The sequence below is a fragment of the Microplitis mediator genome, chromosome 10 (assembly GCF_029852145.1).
Source record: "Microplitis mediator isolate UGA2020A chromosome 10, iyMicMedi2.1, whole genome shotgun sequence".
NCBI classification, from domain to species: Eukaryota; Metazoa; Arthropoda; class Insecta; order Hymenoptera; family Braconidae; genus Microplitis; species Microplitis mediator.
This window is the reverse complement of record NC_079978.1, coordinates 7,068,777-7,085,241: the sequence shown is the minus strand read 5'-3', so window position 1 is coordinate 7,085,241 and position 16,465 is coordinate 7,068,777. Positions and strand designations below refer to the sequence as shown.

At 27.8% G+C, this 16,465-nt stretch overlaps 4 protein-coding genes across 5 annotated transcripts; 2 read left to right on the top strand and 2 right to left on the bottom strand.

The window, feature by feature from the left end:
• The first annotated feature begins 649 nt into the window (after positions 1–649).
• LOC130675926 (uncharacterized) lies at positions 650–5,176 on the top strand. Of its 2 annotated transcripts, XM_057481832.1 has the most exons (6): positions 650–1,029; positions 1,924–2,002; positions 2,063–2,288; positions 2,361–2,921; positions 4,108–4,444; positions 4,514–5,176. In XM_057481832.1, the coding sequence occupies exons 3-6, from the start codon at positions 2,082–2,084 to the stop codon at positions 4,636–4,638; spliced, it is 1,230 nt and encodes a 409-aa protein (XP_057337815.1). In that variant the 5' UTR covers positions 650–1,029; positions 1,924–2,002; positions 2,063–2,081; the 3' UTR covers positions 4,639–5,176. The 2 variants fall into 2 exon arrangements, with proteins under 2 accessions (XP_057337815.1, XP_057337813.1); XM_057481830.1 differs by having other exon boundaries at positions 1,924–2,288.
• Positions 4,646–7,041, bottom strand: LOC130675928 (uncharacterized). Its single transcript, XM_057481834.1, has 3 exons — positions 6,692–7,041; positions 6,424–6,585; positions 4,646–6,136 (listed from the first exon to the last, which is right to left on the bottom strand). Exons 1-3 carry the CDS (start codon positions 6,750–6,752, stop codon positions 5,907–5,909), a joined length of 453 nt encoding a protein of 150 aa, XP_057337817.1. The 5' UTR covers positions 6,753–7,041; the 3' UTR covers positions 4,646–5,906.
• Positions 7,042–8,617: 1,576 nt separating this feature from the next.
• On the bottom strand, positions 8,618–12,360 carry LOC130675777 (ankyrin-1-like). Its single transcript, XM_057481623.1, has 4 exons — positions 12,345–12,360; positions 10,908–11,619; positions 8,926–10,697; positions 8,618–8,721 (listed from the first exon to the last, which is right to left on the bottom strand). Exons 1-4 carry the CDS (start codon positions 12,358–12,360, stop codon positions 8,618–8,620), a joined length of 2,604 nt encoding a protein of 867 aa, XP_057337606.1.
• A 360-nt stretch (positions 12,361–12,720) lies between these two features.
• LOC130676044 (26S proteasome regulatory subunit 4-like) lies at positions 12,721–16,176 on the top strand. Its single transcript, XM_057482006.1, has 4 exons — positions 12,721–13,011; positions 14,541–15,111; positions 15,180–15,566; positions 15,657–16,176. Exons 1-4 carry the CDS (start codon positions 13,009–13,011, stop codon positions 16,025–16,027), a joined length of 1,332 nt encoding a protein of 443 aa, XP_057337989.1. The 5' UTR covers positions 12,721–13,008; the 3' UTR covers positions 16,028–16,176.
• The last annotated feature ends 289 nt before the right edge of the window (positions 16,177–16,465 follow it).

Sequence of the window (16,465 nt, the reverse complement as noted above, 5' to 3'; positions counted from 1 at the left end):
ATATTTAAATAAATAAATAAATAAATATAAATAATTATGTTGCAAAACTTGATTATTAAAATGCAATACAAGCATCTTGACATTCTTTTGCGTCGTATCAAAATTGTAAATCGATTTTTTTATTTGTGCATCAATTCAATTTTTTTTAGATATCTTACTAGTTTAGAAATTGATAAAAATTTTATTTATTTAATTGAACAGATAAACAAATTTATAAAAAAAATTAATTTTATAAAATATATAGTATAAGAAGTAGAGATATAAGAATTAAATCCAAGCCCATTCAAGGTATAGATAAGTATATATAAATATATTTCTGACCATTCTATAAATCGAGTTCGACCTTGTAGTACTCGGTAACCACACAGACTTATATCTACCTACTCATATATTTATATATATACGAATATATATATATGTAAGTAGATGTAAATCTGTGGCGTGCATGCGAATATGATTATTGGTGTATACTCTTGATTAGATACAATATTTCTATATACATATATAACTAAATATAAGCTTAGAAATTTTTCTAAAATGCAACAGATAATTTTAGAGTAAAGTAAGATAGGATCCAGGGTACATATAATCGTATATAGTTATGTGTAAAGTAGGGATAGCTGGTTGTTCCCCTCCATAATCGCAGTTGCTTCTGCTGTTGCTGCTGGTACCGTTTTATATGTCGAGCTCGCGATGAGTTTTAGTTGCCGGTTACGGTTGCTTCTTATATCATATAAAGGCAACTCACTTTAGACTCTTATCTTCATATATATTAAATCACTTGACAGATCCAATTGTACACAATAGTAGTAAACTTGACTTGTTTATATAAATTTAGTAAATAGTCATCATTTTTTTGAGTTTAAGTTTACTTTACTTTACTTTACTCCAAACAAAATTTATTCATCGATGATTTACGTCTCTGTTTTGTGATTTAGTTACGAGTTTTTGCGACTGACAGGTCCATCATATCTTTGGAGTCTGTACAAATTTACTCAGTGATGTGAATTTTCATACTTTGCAATTAAGGTATTTTTTTTTTTTAAATCATAAAAATAATAATTATTATTATTATAACAATCAGCTTAAAAGTAAATTTTAATTATCATATATAATTAAAAATTTAATCAAGTTAACAGTAATGAGTTACGTTTAAAAATTGTTATTCTATTTTGATCGATGTGTAGCATTGATCGTAAAGTAACGGTAATTTTTTTTTTTGTTATTAAATATTAAAAGAGCTCATATAAAGTTGACTACAAGTCTACCTAGGTATGTGAACTTAAATTTACGATTTAAGTGCAGTTATTATTTATTATAATAACGCGGGAATTTTCTTTTTACTCATTACTCATTACTATTATTATAATAAAAAATAGTTTTATTATGTCATAGAAATTTAATCTTCATTTTATAATTTAAAAATAATTAAAATATTAAAAATATTTTATTTAAAAATTTTAATTAAAAAAAAAATTAATTAAAAACTTTTATTATATAGATTAAAGTCTTGCGATAGGTAATAACATACCTGCTAATTAAATCGATTGAATGTATAGCTATATAAATAATATATTGCACTATACGTAATGAATATAATTGATTTTCATTGTCAAATATTAATGACAACGAAAAAAAAGAAGTTATAAATTTGAAATAAATGTCACAGTGTTAAGTAATTGTAGCTTGCAGTGAATTATTTTATTTAGTTTGATAGTTGATGAAGTAATAATTCTGATTAAGACCACGCCTATCATACCTCTAGCTCATTTGTAACTATTATTAGTTAATTTTGTCCTCAATAGCTGCAATAATTAAATAATAATAATAATAATAAGAGCTGTTAAAAAAAGTAAACTAAAAACTTAAGCCTCAAGTTCGAGTGCAGTAATGTCAGTAATGTGAGATGATTTGTATTTTTAGTTGACGTTCACGTCGATGAATGTTATCACGATCAATGATAAGAGGGAGCTCGATAGCGATACCGTCTAATTGTCAACGTGTAAGACGCCTACTATAAGTAGTATATACTTCATATACATATATAAATATATATACACAGCAGTTAAGACAAAACGACTATGGCAATTGCGAGGATTAAGAGTTTTCTTGACAGCAGTCTAAAGAGCGTAACGACTCCGTTGGATCGTACCACTAATTTAGAACCTGAAATTGGTCTAAGAATCGTTAATTCGCCGTATGATAAAACATTACGTGTTACTGTTATCGGTGCGAGACATTTGCCACAAAATTTTGGATTTACTCGAGTCAACAGTTACGTTGTCAAGGTAAATTTACTGTGCAATTAAATATAAATTATAAATTTTAATGATAATGAGTTACTTAAAAAAAAATTTCAGATAAAATTTTTTCCGGGCAAGGAAAAATTTGAGACGACATCAAAAAATGAATCTTGGCCGCAGTGGAATGAGGAATTTACGTTTCACTTGAGAAAAGAAACCAAAATAAAATTTGGCAAATCTAAAGTTACGGAAGAAATTTTAGATGGATCGAAACTTATAATAGCGACGCTTTATGCAATACTTGAGGACAAACCGCTGATAGCGACTGATAAAAAAGAAGCGGAGAAAGAAAATAATTCAAAGGAGGGTGGTAAAGATAGTGGCAAAAAGGATGGAAAGAAAAAGGAAGGAGCTACGACGTCTGGATCACAAGAGTCGAAATCCAATAAATTGTTGGGTCAGTTCTTCGGCAAAAGTACGGAGAAGGAAAAAGAAACTGTCATTGAAAAAAAAAGTATTGATAAAAGACGAACTGTTGGAGCAACTACGATTTCATTAGATAGTAAGAATTTTGTTACTAAACCACCTAAATCTAAACATTCGGACGATGTGTCGACTGGTGATATTTGGAAACCACTTAGACCGATTGCCAGTGGGATCTCCGGTGCTGAAGAAAGAGTAAGTCTAAATAAATTATTTCAATTAAAAATAAAAAGTGACATCCGACCATACCGGAACTGAAAGCTATATTTCTTATTTATGGAATTTTATATCTATTTTTTGGGTAATTATTTTGATCGGATTCAAAGATGAGCCAAAGCGATTGATTATTTTAAAAATCGTAGATATGAGAAATTTACCTACACTCAAAAAATTAAATGATAGAAACTACTATCTAGTTATGGTAAAATTTCTACCATCAATCCGATAGTAGTGAATATTGTCTAGATGATTTATACAATCATCTAGATTGTAATATTCACCATATTTATAATAATTGTTACAATCCTGTATGTTAACTAGAGTCAATTATTATTATTATTCTAAATAGTTATATTTATAATCCAGATGGGAACAGTTACCATCAGAAATTATAATTGATACCATCCTCATAGTAACTGTTACGAAATTCATTGCAGAAGTTATCATCCAATAAATATTAATTCTATTAAAAAAAATTATAACACTAACTATCTTTACACTGAAAAACGTTCTAATCATTATAAATGATTGGAATTAAAAATTTAGTATAATAAACACAATTCTTAATTTTCTGCGTGTAATTTTATAGAAAAATGTCTTTTTTTTCATTTAATTTCAAATATTCGAGATTATTTGAATTGATTATTTGTCAGAAGAAATTTTTATAAAACACAAATTATGCAGTTAAAAAAATTAAAGTTAATTTCATGAACTTCAAGATACATTTTACGAAATTAAATTATCGCTTTCGGTTTAAAATTATTTAAGGATAAAGCAAAAAATGCCATTTTTACAAAAATAAAAAAAAATTCCAAACACCTACATCTTCTAAACTATTCGATCGATTTTGCTGATCTTCGAACTTAATCGAAATAATTTCCCAAAGAATAAGTGTGCCAAGTTTCATTAAGACTCAATAAAAATTGTAGCCAACATCCATCTGACATGGCGCGTTATGTCACATATATAAACATACGTAAATACATAAATAAACTTTTGAACTGGTGGCATTTTACGGCATTTCTGAGCAAAATGAATTATGTTACAGTATAATTATTTGAAAATTGCGACATTAGACCTTCAACAATAGCTGTATTTCTAAAAGAAATATAACTAATAATCAAGTACAAGTTTGATAAAATATCATTATTATTTTTTTTAGCGGGAGTGTAAAAAAGGCCAAGTAGAAATGATTCTAGTACAAGAGAAAAGTGATAAAAAAGATGTAAGTGAAGGTCGACTGGTATTAAGCTTATCTCGTTTGAGATGTTCACTGCAAACAATGCATGAGCAGGAGACACTTAAAGGTCAATTGTATATAAAAATGTCAGTTGTTGACAATGGAAGAGTTACGCATTTTTGGAAAAGCGATCGATTTGCTCCGAGCGTATCGATGAAGTTTGCCCAAGACCAAGCGCAAGTTGTTGCTGAAAATCCTTACGAGGGTGCGCTGAAAGATGTCAGTTTTGTTGTTAAATTTGTTTCCAAAAATAAAATGGGTAAGTTGTTATTATTATTAATAATAATATGCTCATACATATTTATATATTGTATTCTTTTTTTTTAAGGTAAAAAAACGACAATCGGACACTTTGTCATTGGTCCGGATGTCGGTGGAACATATAGCGAACAATGGAAACAAGCGATGGCCAAACCAGGGCAGGCTGTTACTAAATGGCAAGCGTTTGAATGAATCTATCTAGAGTTTGAATTGAAATTGTAAATTTTATTTTTTATTGTACCGTTATCGAATGGGTTATTAATTTTAAAATGTACATAAGTAGCGAGTAGCTTTGAATAATGATTCAAAATAATCTGATTAAACCGTCCGTTGAAATTCAAACCAGCCACTATTGTTTCTCTCACGAGATGTGATAACGGAGATTATTTAAATTTTTCCACGCAACATAAAAATATACTGCAGTAAAATAAAGAATACTATTAAGGAGATTTCGTATGTTTTGATGAAGATGTCAAAGTTGACGTCTAATATTTGATCGTAATAAGTTGAAGAATTTATTACAAAGTCTCTGGCGTAATAGTGATCCAATGAATCATTTGAGTTATTACTATGATACGGGTGTGTCATTTAATTGACATAAACGTACTCTATATATAAAAGAAAGTACGATATATAAGTACACGATGCGACTCGACAATCATTGGAGTGCCATTAACAAAATATTATAAATATTAAAGTAGATTTTGCATTCAATTATTTTTTTTTTATTTAAGAAACTAATATATATTTTTTTACAATTGTATTTTATAATATTAGTTTTAAAATTTATAAGTGATGTCGTTTAATTCAAAGCCTACTATTATTTTTTTAATACTCTGAATCGTATTTAATAAATAATTTTTTTATTTTAATAAATTACGCACCTGCATAATTTTTTGTTTTTTTATTAATAAAAATAAAAACTCCAAGTGTTTATTATTGTAATCAACACTTTTATTGTATAAAATTTACTTAAAAAACATTGATACTCTAAATTTATTTTCCTAATTTACATTAATATTTAAATCGAACTTGTAAAAAATTAAAAACTAATTATAGATGATTATTAAAATTATCTTAAGTTATTTCTGCAATTGGACGGATTTTACAGTCATATAAAAATATTAATTAATATTATGAGATTTCAATAGAAACATCTCGTTTAAAAATTGTCATATTTGTACAACATGAGTACTAAAAATAAAAAAGTACTCCTGGTTTAAGCTTGAAGACAGTAAGTATGTGCGGTTGAATTATTTTGATCATGGTAACGAAAAAAAATATTTTTTTATACAAAATACAGTATAAAACAAAAAACTGGATGCGATGAATCACATTTAAGGCACACGTTATTTTCTATTCTGTTTGTTCTTGTCTTAAATAAAATTCATTTGGAATAAACATTGATTTGATCGTAAGAACTTGTTACTGAACTGATGATCATGATAAATAAAGTATCATCACTTAGCTGTTAAATAGTATCCTAATGTTAATAAACCGGCAGCTAACGAAAGCAACCAAGAACTCTGTATTGAAGTACTTGCGTTACATCCATCTTTACTGTTACATGTACAGTATTCCATAAATATATTGTATGATCCTGTTCTCATCAGACAAAATCTTTCATCACCGCCAATACCTGGCTCTCCTAAGTACGCGCAATTTCTTATGTATGTCCATACTCCATTAACTATAAATAAATAAATAAATAAATTAGATAAGTATCAAATTTTAAAAAATTAACTGTCATATTTTATGATCCTGGAATTGACAGACGATCAACAATTTTATGATTTTTTTTTTTTCAACAAATCAATTACAAAAAAAAACGCACGTATAGAAAATTTAAAAAACTACAGGTGCAATTTTTTTTTATAATTTATTGTTTTAAAAAAAATGATATAATTACTAGACGTCGGCTAACTTTAGTATCATAACTTTTGTATATTTAAATTTAAATTAATTTATATGACCAACCTTTTTGTCGAATTTTACGACATAATGTTGATTTCACATTCGGTAAATAATCTAACTCTTTTTTTTCAGAACAATCAGCTATTGGAACAGTCGAATTGTCAAAAGGATCAGCACATTTTGGATCTGAGTCTGATCTGCACTCCCAACATTTTATTGCAGAGCCTATTAAATAAATATATATGTAATTATTTTGAATTTAAACAATACTTATTTTTTTTTAATTACAGTAAAAAAGTAGACCGTTGAAAATAAATATATTAATAATTACCTTGGTGAATAAAAAGTACTAGTAGTACTGATAAAATAATAAATTGCGAGCTCTGGGCCATGTTAATTATTAATTGTAAACAAAATTTTTGAAATATTAGTCACATCAACAAGTGTATGATTAATGTTTGCCACGAATTTGATCACAGTATAATTTATTTATAACAATTTGATATAATTTATTGTTTAAATTTATGAGTAGATTTTACTATTTATTTAATAGTAGTATATTTTTTAAAAAAATTGTCATAAAATAAATAAAATAACTAACACTGAACGGAATGATAATTTTTATGCGGCGACGCCCTGCCCAACGTCGAATACCTTTACCATTTACCAGCAGCTCTCTTCTAAATGCTTACGTATACCTATATATTTACTATAATACTATAATATATATGTGAGTACTACGAATGTCAAAGTAGAAATTAATTTTTTAATTTTAAATTAATGTTATGGTAAGCTATGATCTATGATTTTCAAAAAATTTTAGTACCAATTTCATTTTATTTAAAAAAATTTGTTTTAGAGAATAAAACTATAAATTTATAAACAGGCGCGGAAATATTTTTTAAATAATATTTATAAAAATTAGTGAAATTCTGTTATTGCACAATTAAAAAGTAGTTATGCAGATTTATATCCAATGCAAAACAAAAAATATATATGGGGGGAGGCAAAACGGAGTATTTAAGGAAATTTTAAGATTTTGGGGGCTCAAGTAAATCTTTATTCTTTTTTAATGATCTTCAAATAGAAAAAATTTTCAGCTGCAGTTAAAAATAAATTATCATTTTTTGAGGGCAAATAAGAATATATCGGATTTTTTAAGTAGGCATGTTATCACTGCTTAATTTTTGTATGTTTAAAACTTTATTTTAATTAATGAAAAAGTACACTGTAAAAAGAGCGGTGTAAAAAATGGACTTGTTTTAACTCCGCCGGGTGTAAAAATGAAATTACACCGGTGTTAAAAATACCGGTGTAAAAGCGGAGCAAAAGCGGGGTAACCGGTGTGAAAGGGGAGTAATACCGGTGTGAAAAGGGAGTAATACCGGTGTAAAAGCGGGGTAACAGGTGTAAAGGCGGGGTAAATTGCGTCCGCTTGGAGCATTAACTTTAAAGATTATAAAACACAAAAAATATCAGTTCTTTATGAAAATTATTTATTAACAAGTATAGTGATCGAGTAAGTAAAAATATTCACAAAGTAAAATATTTTAACACCAGTAAATAATATTTATACCGCTGGCGGCGTTATTTTAACACCGGTCTAGAATATTTACACCGGTGGCGACGTTATTTTCACTCCGCTTTCGGGGGTAAATTCAACACCGATAATTTTAACACCCACACCGCTTGGACTTATCCCGGTGATTTTTTACAGTTTATAAAATAAAACTTCCAATGCAACAGTGTGATAAAAGTAGCTCTGTACAAATTGTTAAAATTTATTATGTCATTGCGCCTTTTACAAATTACTTCATTTAATTCTTCAAGTGACCGAAATGACCCTACAGTTGCCAAAAACGTTACCTCTACCTTATATGCCCCTAATTAAGAAAAATTATTTGAAATTATTCAGAACAATTTGAAATAATTGAAAACAATTTTAATCGACTAATATATAGATATACAATTAGCATGGATTAAATCACTTTTCTTATTCAGGGTGTTATAGAAAAGCATAAAACAAAAATCTTTTGGATAAAAATGTAGGATTTCACTATAAATAAATATTGTATGACTTATTAAACATCATTTCTTTTTATTATGAAAATTAAATATAGATATATACAAATATATACATATGGATGACTTAGCATTGAACATAATTCTTATAAAATTATACTGCCAAATCTTAATATTATTTATTATAAAATATATTAATTTAAATATTCCTTAATTATTATAATACATTACATTATTAGTAATGTCTCGAACTACTATGGCATATCCTAATTAAATCTTCATTGCTAAGATAACTTTTAATGAGATCAATACAAACATCTGGTAAAGCTTCAAAAGTACCTTCGAATATATGTAAATTGAAATATGCCAACAATTGATTTCTAGCAACGACTTCATTATATTTATGATAAATAAAATAAGAATAGTTTGGAAATGTCTTAAAATAATGATTTGATTTTAAAGTTTGGTCGATATTTCCAAAAGGAATACATTTACACAATTGATGAATATTTTTTGACAAAAAATAATAGTATGTAATATTACTGTCACCAATTTTAGTATTTTTCATAAGTTGTACTTCTTTAAGATTCTGTTTATTATCACCAATAACATAATCTGCATCAGAATTATTTACCGAATTAATAATATTATCTATTTCTGAATCTTCATATTTCAGATAAATTCCATTATTAGAAATTGAATCGTTTTGCATTTCCGTAAAGAATTTTATAATCCGTAGATTTTTTGGATTAACATAAAGATTAGCCGCTTGTAACTTTTTTATATGGTCAATAAAAATATTAAAAACGTTATAAAGAACCGATACATTACTTAGAATATGACGTTTCTTTTTGAAAGACTCGACAGCATTAAATAACGCGGTTTTGTTATTATTTTCGATATTTATATCCGCGCCATATCTTATTAATTTAAATATAATTTCATTTCTTTCAGTTTTTGTAGCAAGATGAAGAGCTGTATCACCTGCATAGTTTTTAAAATTAATACTAGCGCCCCATCGCATCACTAAATCTATCAGCTTCAAATGATTTCGTTCAACAGCAATCATCAGTGGTGTAGATCCATCTTTATTAATACAATTAGCATTTCCCATATGCTGGAAAAGAATTTCCACAACATTTTCTGTGGATCCATGTTCAGCAGCAATGTGTACAGATGTTTGACCTTGCTCGTTCGTGAAGTTCGCGTCAGCACGGTATTCCAACAAGTATTCAACAACTCCAAAAAATGAATTTTCAACGGCAATATGTAGTGGTAACGACCCATTGTAATTAATAGTATTAACATCATATGGATAATCATCTAAATAATCAAGAACATCTAGCCAATTACCAGTTCTAGCAGCTTCATGTAGTTTCGTAGTTTTGAATTCATAAATTGAAGATATTTTTGGCTTGTACTTGAGAATACTATTTGTGATTTCGACGTGATCTTCTTTTTTAGCAAAATATAAAGGCGTTTTTTGACATTTATCAATAGCATTAACGTCAGCATTATTTTCTAACAGAGTTGTCACGATATTCAAATTATTATTTTTAACAGCAATATGTAATGGAGTACTTCCGTTTGAATTTTTTGAATTAACATCTGCATTGTGTTTTAATAACATTTTTGTAATATTATCAAAATTATATTTGACTGACATATGTAATGGCGTATTATCTTCATTCAAATATCGCGAACTAGTGTCAGCATTATTTTCCAACAAAATTTCAACTAGTTTTTCATATTTATTAACGATAGCAATATGTAATGGAGTTACGTTATTTAAAGTAGCTAAGTTAACATTCGCATTGTATTTCAAAAGACTTCGTGTAATATTTTCATTATTATTTTTTACGGCAATAAATAATGGTGTACGTCCTTTATTATCTATCAAATTAACATTAGCGTTGTGTTTTAAAAAAATTTCGACGATTGACTCGTAATTATTTTCAACAGCTAAATGAAGTACAGATCTGTTATCAGTTACCCGGGCATTAACGTCGGCGCCTAGATTTAAAAATAAGTTAACAATCGATTCCCTCGCCTGATTGTCACCCAGATGTCTCAATAGATTGTCATTAGCTTTATAAACAACTGAATGTAAGCCCGTTATCTGCAACTCATTTTTTCCATTTACATCAACCCCATGCTCGAGTAAAATTTTAACCATCGATAAATTAGCCACGTACGCTGCCTCATTAAGCAAAGTGGCGTCATTTTTTTCTATACGAGCTCCAGAGTCCAAAAGAAGATTGAAAATTTCTAAATTATTTTTAGAAATACTATAAACCATTGGGGGTTTGTTGTCTCTATTTTTAATATTTAAATCCGCACCATATTTTATAAGTAATTTAATGATCTCAACTTGTTCAAATTTACACGCAGTGTGAAGGAGCGTGTCGCAGTTTTCATGTTGTATTAAATTGTTAATGTCAATGTTCAATTTAATAAAATCTTCAACTATTCTGTAGTATCCTCGAGCAACAATAATGTGAAAAAATTCTGCATTATTTTTGTACTGTGGATCTGCAGCAAACCCATAATCATATAACATATCACTGATTACCTCGTAGTGCATTTGTCCCGGTTGTATTTTAAAAATTGCAATGGGCAGACAGAACAAATCACTATTTACATCGATAGTGTAATTCTTTAAAAGGTAATCTACTGTAGCCAGACATCCATTAATGACGGCATTACATAGCGCCGCTTTAACGTTGGCGCCGGAATTAAAAAGTAGTTTAAATAAGTTTTGTCTTTCGACAGTATTAAGGAAAAAATGGATAGGCATCGACTGATCGTTGGCGACAGTATTTACCTCAGCGTCATTATTTAAAAGTAATCTGACTAGACTCTCATTGCCCAACTCGGCTGCCAAATGAAGTGCCGTTTTTCCTTCATTATTTTTGGTGTCAACATTAACTCCTTCTTCAATCAACATCTTGACGAGCTCGAAATCTTGATTTATTACTGCCAAATGTAAAATAGTATTTGGAAATCTTCTGTCTGGGTTATTCACTAGAGCTCCTGTACGCAAAAAGATCTTTGCGATTTTAGTCCTTTTCATTTGTACTGCATGCCGAAGTAATTCATATGATCCTATTTTATCACTCAAATTTGACAAATTGAAACCGTGGTCTGTTAAGTCCGACATCAGTTTTTGGACTTTTCCAAAATTTCCAGAATTTATTGCTTCTATCAAATCAATCTCTATATCCGCCAACACGTATTCTGGTGAATAAAAAAATAAATAAATAATTTAATCAAATATATTAGGGATAAAAAGAACATTGAATAAATAAATCTACACAGAAAAAAATAAACTTAAAATTTGAAATTATTACCCGGATCTTAGGTGTCAATATATGGAAAAAAATCTACGAATTTTTATTATGCTGTCGATTAAACTTGAAACAGGAAGTTGAGTTGTTAAAAAATTATTATGCTGGACTATAATTATTAGTGTACATTACAATTTTCAAAAAGTTTTAAGTGTATAAAATTTTTTATAGTGTAGCATAATAATTTTTTGGCAACTCAAATTCCTGTTTCAAGTTTGGTCGACAGCATAGAAAAAATTCGTAGATTTCTCAAGTCCATTTCTTTCCATGTATAGGAAATTTTAATAATCCAATCAATAAATTTTATATTACGTGTCATAAATTTTTAATGTATAAATTGCGATATTCGAAGTTGAAATATAAATTTTTCCTGTATAGACAGTAAATTTTGAAATTTAACAAAATTATTTACGTTTTAATTATGAATGAAATAACTACTATTTAAAATGATAGTATTTACTAATCATTTTTTGCGTGTATAGATGATTATTATTATTATAAATTTCAAAAATAAAGAAAATTAAAATTAAAAAAAATCTTTATAAAAGTTTAATTGAATTATTTCATTGGTCTTTACTAGTAATTAATAAGTATCAGTAATTTAAATAAACATACCTTCTTCAAGGTCCATTTTTATAAAAAAATGAATTATAAAACTCAATATTGATTAATGAAATTTTATAAATTTAAAAAATATTTCACTTCACACCTTTCTCTGCTTGAAATTTTAATTTGAATCGGCAACTTTACACGTCTTTCAGTTGTCGTGAGACAGATTAAAACGAAAATGAAAATGAATGTCTGAGCTAAAAGATTTTAAATTTCTTTATCTCTTTCTCCTACTTAAATGTCTCGCTATCAGATTGGCGGTAAAATTACGAACTGCTGCCAACAACTATCGATTGAGCGACTATCGATTGTCACTATCGAACTTGCATTAAAGATGGCAGTTGTGCTGCTGTTGTTGCATTATTGTTTTCAAAAATATAACACACGTGCATGAAGGATACTTGTGTATTAGTTAACGAACCTATTCTTCGTGAACTCATGGTTAAAAATAATTTTAAATAACTTCATTTATTTACTTATTTATAACATTATAAAATAATAATTATATAAATACTGTAATTGGTATTTTTTCTTTGGCAATATTTACAACTTTAATAAATAAAATAATTATTTTATTTTTTTAAGTTAAATTCGATAGCAGAATTAAAACATTTTCCTTTCATCTTACGAGTGACTTGCGATTTTCTCGTTACTGTAAGATCGAATACAAATGGTAAGTAAATATTTTATCATATATTTAAATAATACTCGTAATTATATAAATTAATATTTGAATAATCAATTATAAAAAATTATTAAAAATTTTTTATTGGATGAATTTTTTAAATATAAATGGCAATGGAAGTAGAAGAGGTCCGATAATTTTTTGATTCAATAAAAGGAAACCCTGGTGGAAATTTTTGGGAATTTTCTCTGAAAACCTCAGTTCCAAAGTTTTAAAGATTTTTTCAGAATTTTTCAGAGAAAATTCCCAAAAATTTCCACCAGGGAAATACTCATTATTAGAAAAAAATTATTTGAAAAAAAACAGTAAGATTTTATGACAATAAAGTTAGCAGACATTTAAAAATTTTTTGATTTTTTTTAACAGAAAAAGTAAATATTAAAAAAAATATTTTGAAAAATTGCACTGTAGTTTATGAAATTTCCGATATGTGCATTTTTTTAGAAATATTTTTTTTTCATTATATATCTGTTAAAAAAAATTTTTTTTAATTTCAAATGTCTGCTAACTTTACTATCATTAAGATTTTGGAAAATTCTATTAATTTTAAATTCGTTTCTTGGAAAATAAGGAAATTGTTGGATACTTTTCATTTTTTCTTTAATAAATAAAATTAATATGACCCTGTAGTTAGTAGAAAATTTACAATTTTTTTTTCACAATTTGATTAACAAAAAAAAAAAAATTTTAAATATGCACATGTAGAAAATTTAAAAAACTACAGGTGCAATTTTTCGAAATATTTTTTTTTTTAATTTATGATTTTTTAAAAGATCCAAAAATTATCAGACGTCGGCTAGTTTTAGTATCATAAATTAATGAATGCATGTCGCTGACAGTTTAAAATTTTGTAAATTTTTGAATAAATAAATAAAATGTAAGTACTTAGTATATAAATTAATAAATGCGCATTTCGATAATTCGAAAATTAAAAAGCGCATTTTTTTTTATTTCATTATTTTAATTAATTAATTTATTTATTTATTTAAAATTTATCAGTTGCTTCATATCTGCTACATTTATACTCATATAAAATTATGAGTTTTATACTTAATTAAAAAGTTGAAAAATATAAAATATCATAGAAAACCCAATTATTGACACGTTATTTTATTCAATTATTTATTTAAATTGTTTCAATATTTTTAAGATAAATATTTATGAGTGTGAATGTAGCAGACATGAGACAAATTTAAAATTGTTAATAAATAGAGTAAATAATTGATGAAATAAAATTTTGGAAAAATGCGCATTTAAAAAATTTAAAAATTAACAAGTGCATTTTTTATAAATATTATTTTTTAAATTATTTACTCTATTTATTTATAATTTTAAATTGGTCTGGTGTCTGCTACATTCAATATTTTAATGCAGATCCAAAATACAATAAGTAGAAAAAAAAATTAAATTTTCATGAAAACTATACGTCATAGTATTTATGGTGTCAATAATTGGAACTTATACTTAATTCAGATGTATACTTTATATTAATAAAAATAATTAATTATTTTGAATAGGGTCAAAATCAGTCAGGCGCTAGTGGTGCCGGAGGTAAAAAGAATAAAAACAAGGACAATGAAGAGAAAACGAAAAAATATGAACCACCAATCCCAACACGAGTTGGTAATAAGAAACGTCGTCCAAAGGGCCCAGATGTGGCTTTGAAATTACCTCAAGTTACTCCATACACTAAATGCAAATTGAAACTCTTGAAGTTGGAGAGGATAAAGGATTACTTGCTGATGGAAGAGGAATTTATCAGTAACCAAGAGCTACTCAAGCCCCAGGAGGACAAAAATGAAGAAGAGAGATCTAGAGTTGACGATTTCAGAGGAACTCCGATGAACGTTGGAACGTTGGATGAAATGGTTGATGATAATCATGCGATAGTATCTACTTCTCTAGGCTCTAAATACTACGTGTCAGTTCTTTCTTTCGTGAATAAAGATCAGCTGGAACCTGGCTGTCGTGTTTTACTAAACTACAGACACCATACAGTTGTTGGTGTTCTTGATGATGATACAGACCCTATTGTTACTGTTATGAAATTGCAAAAAGCACCTCAGGAAACTTACGCTGATATCGGAGGTAATTATCTTGATTTTTTGGTTTAGAAATATTGATTATAATTTTATAAAACTATTGATTGTTAACAGGTCTTGATGAACAAATTCGAGAAATCAAAGAAGCAGTCGAATTACCCCTAACTCATCCAGAGTATTATGAAGAAATGGGTATTAAACCACCAAAAGGTGTTATTTTGTACGGTCTTCCTGGTACTGGAAAAACTTTACTCGCAAAGGCCGTAGCAAATCAAACTTCCGCGACTTTCTTGCGTGTCGTTGGTTCTGAACTGATTCAAAAGTACCTTGGAGAAGGTCCCAAGTTAGTTCGTGAAATCTTCAGAGTTGCAGAAGAACATGCACCGACAATTGTATTTATTGATGAAATAGATGCTATTGGTACTAAACGATATGACAGTAACAGTGGTGGAGAAAGAGAAATTCAAAGAACTATGTTGGAATTATTGAATCAACTTGATGGTGAGGAATACTTTTTTTTTATTAAGTATCATTACCATCTAATTATTATTTGTATTGATCTTACTAATTAAACTGGTTGATTGTTTTTAGGATTTGACAGCCGTGGTGACGTAAAAGTAATTATGGCAACAAATAGAATAGAATCTCTAGATCCCGCATTGATTCGCCCAGGTCGTATTGACCGAAAAATAGAATTCACACTTCCTGATGAGACTACCAAGAGGCGCATTTTCAATATTCACACCAGTAAAATGACCTTGGCGGAAGATGTTAATCTTAATGAACTTATTATGTCAAAGGATGATCTATCTGGTGCTGATATTAAAGCGATTTGCACTGAAGCCGGTCTGATGGCACTTCGCGAACGTCGTATGAAAATAATCAATGATGACTTCAAAAAATCTAAGGAGAATGTTCTTTACAAAAAGAAGGAGGGATCACCAGAAGGCCTTTACTTATAAAAGAAAAATATCCCCAGTATTTCTTATTATATTTAAAAATTCTAAAGTTTATATGTTATAGGATAACTAAAATATACTCAGTCTAAGTCATTGATATAAATTTATAAGTTCTATAATAAATGTTCAAAATAAAGTTCATTCTTTTCAAATTTGTACTTATTTTCATCATACTTTGCTACGTTTGCTGGTTAATTTCAACCAGAATATTTCTCCCATGCCCAACATCAACAAACTTTTTCTAAGAATTAATTTCCGTTGATTGTCTAATGTCACTCAACAGCTAATTAACAAGTTCTTTAAATTATATACATTTTAAAAATATAAGATACGTTGAGCCTTAAATTATATCTATCAAAGTTTTGTATGTATGAAATATAAATCGATATATTGGGTATCGATAGTCGAATAAATGATTTTAAAAAACTCGCATATCGAAAG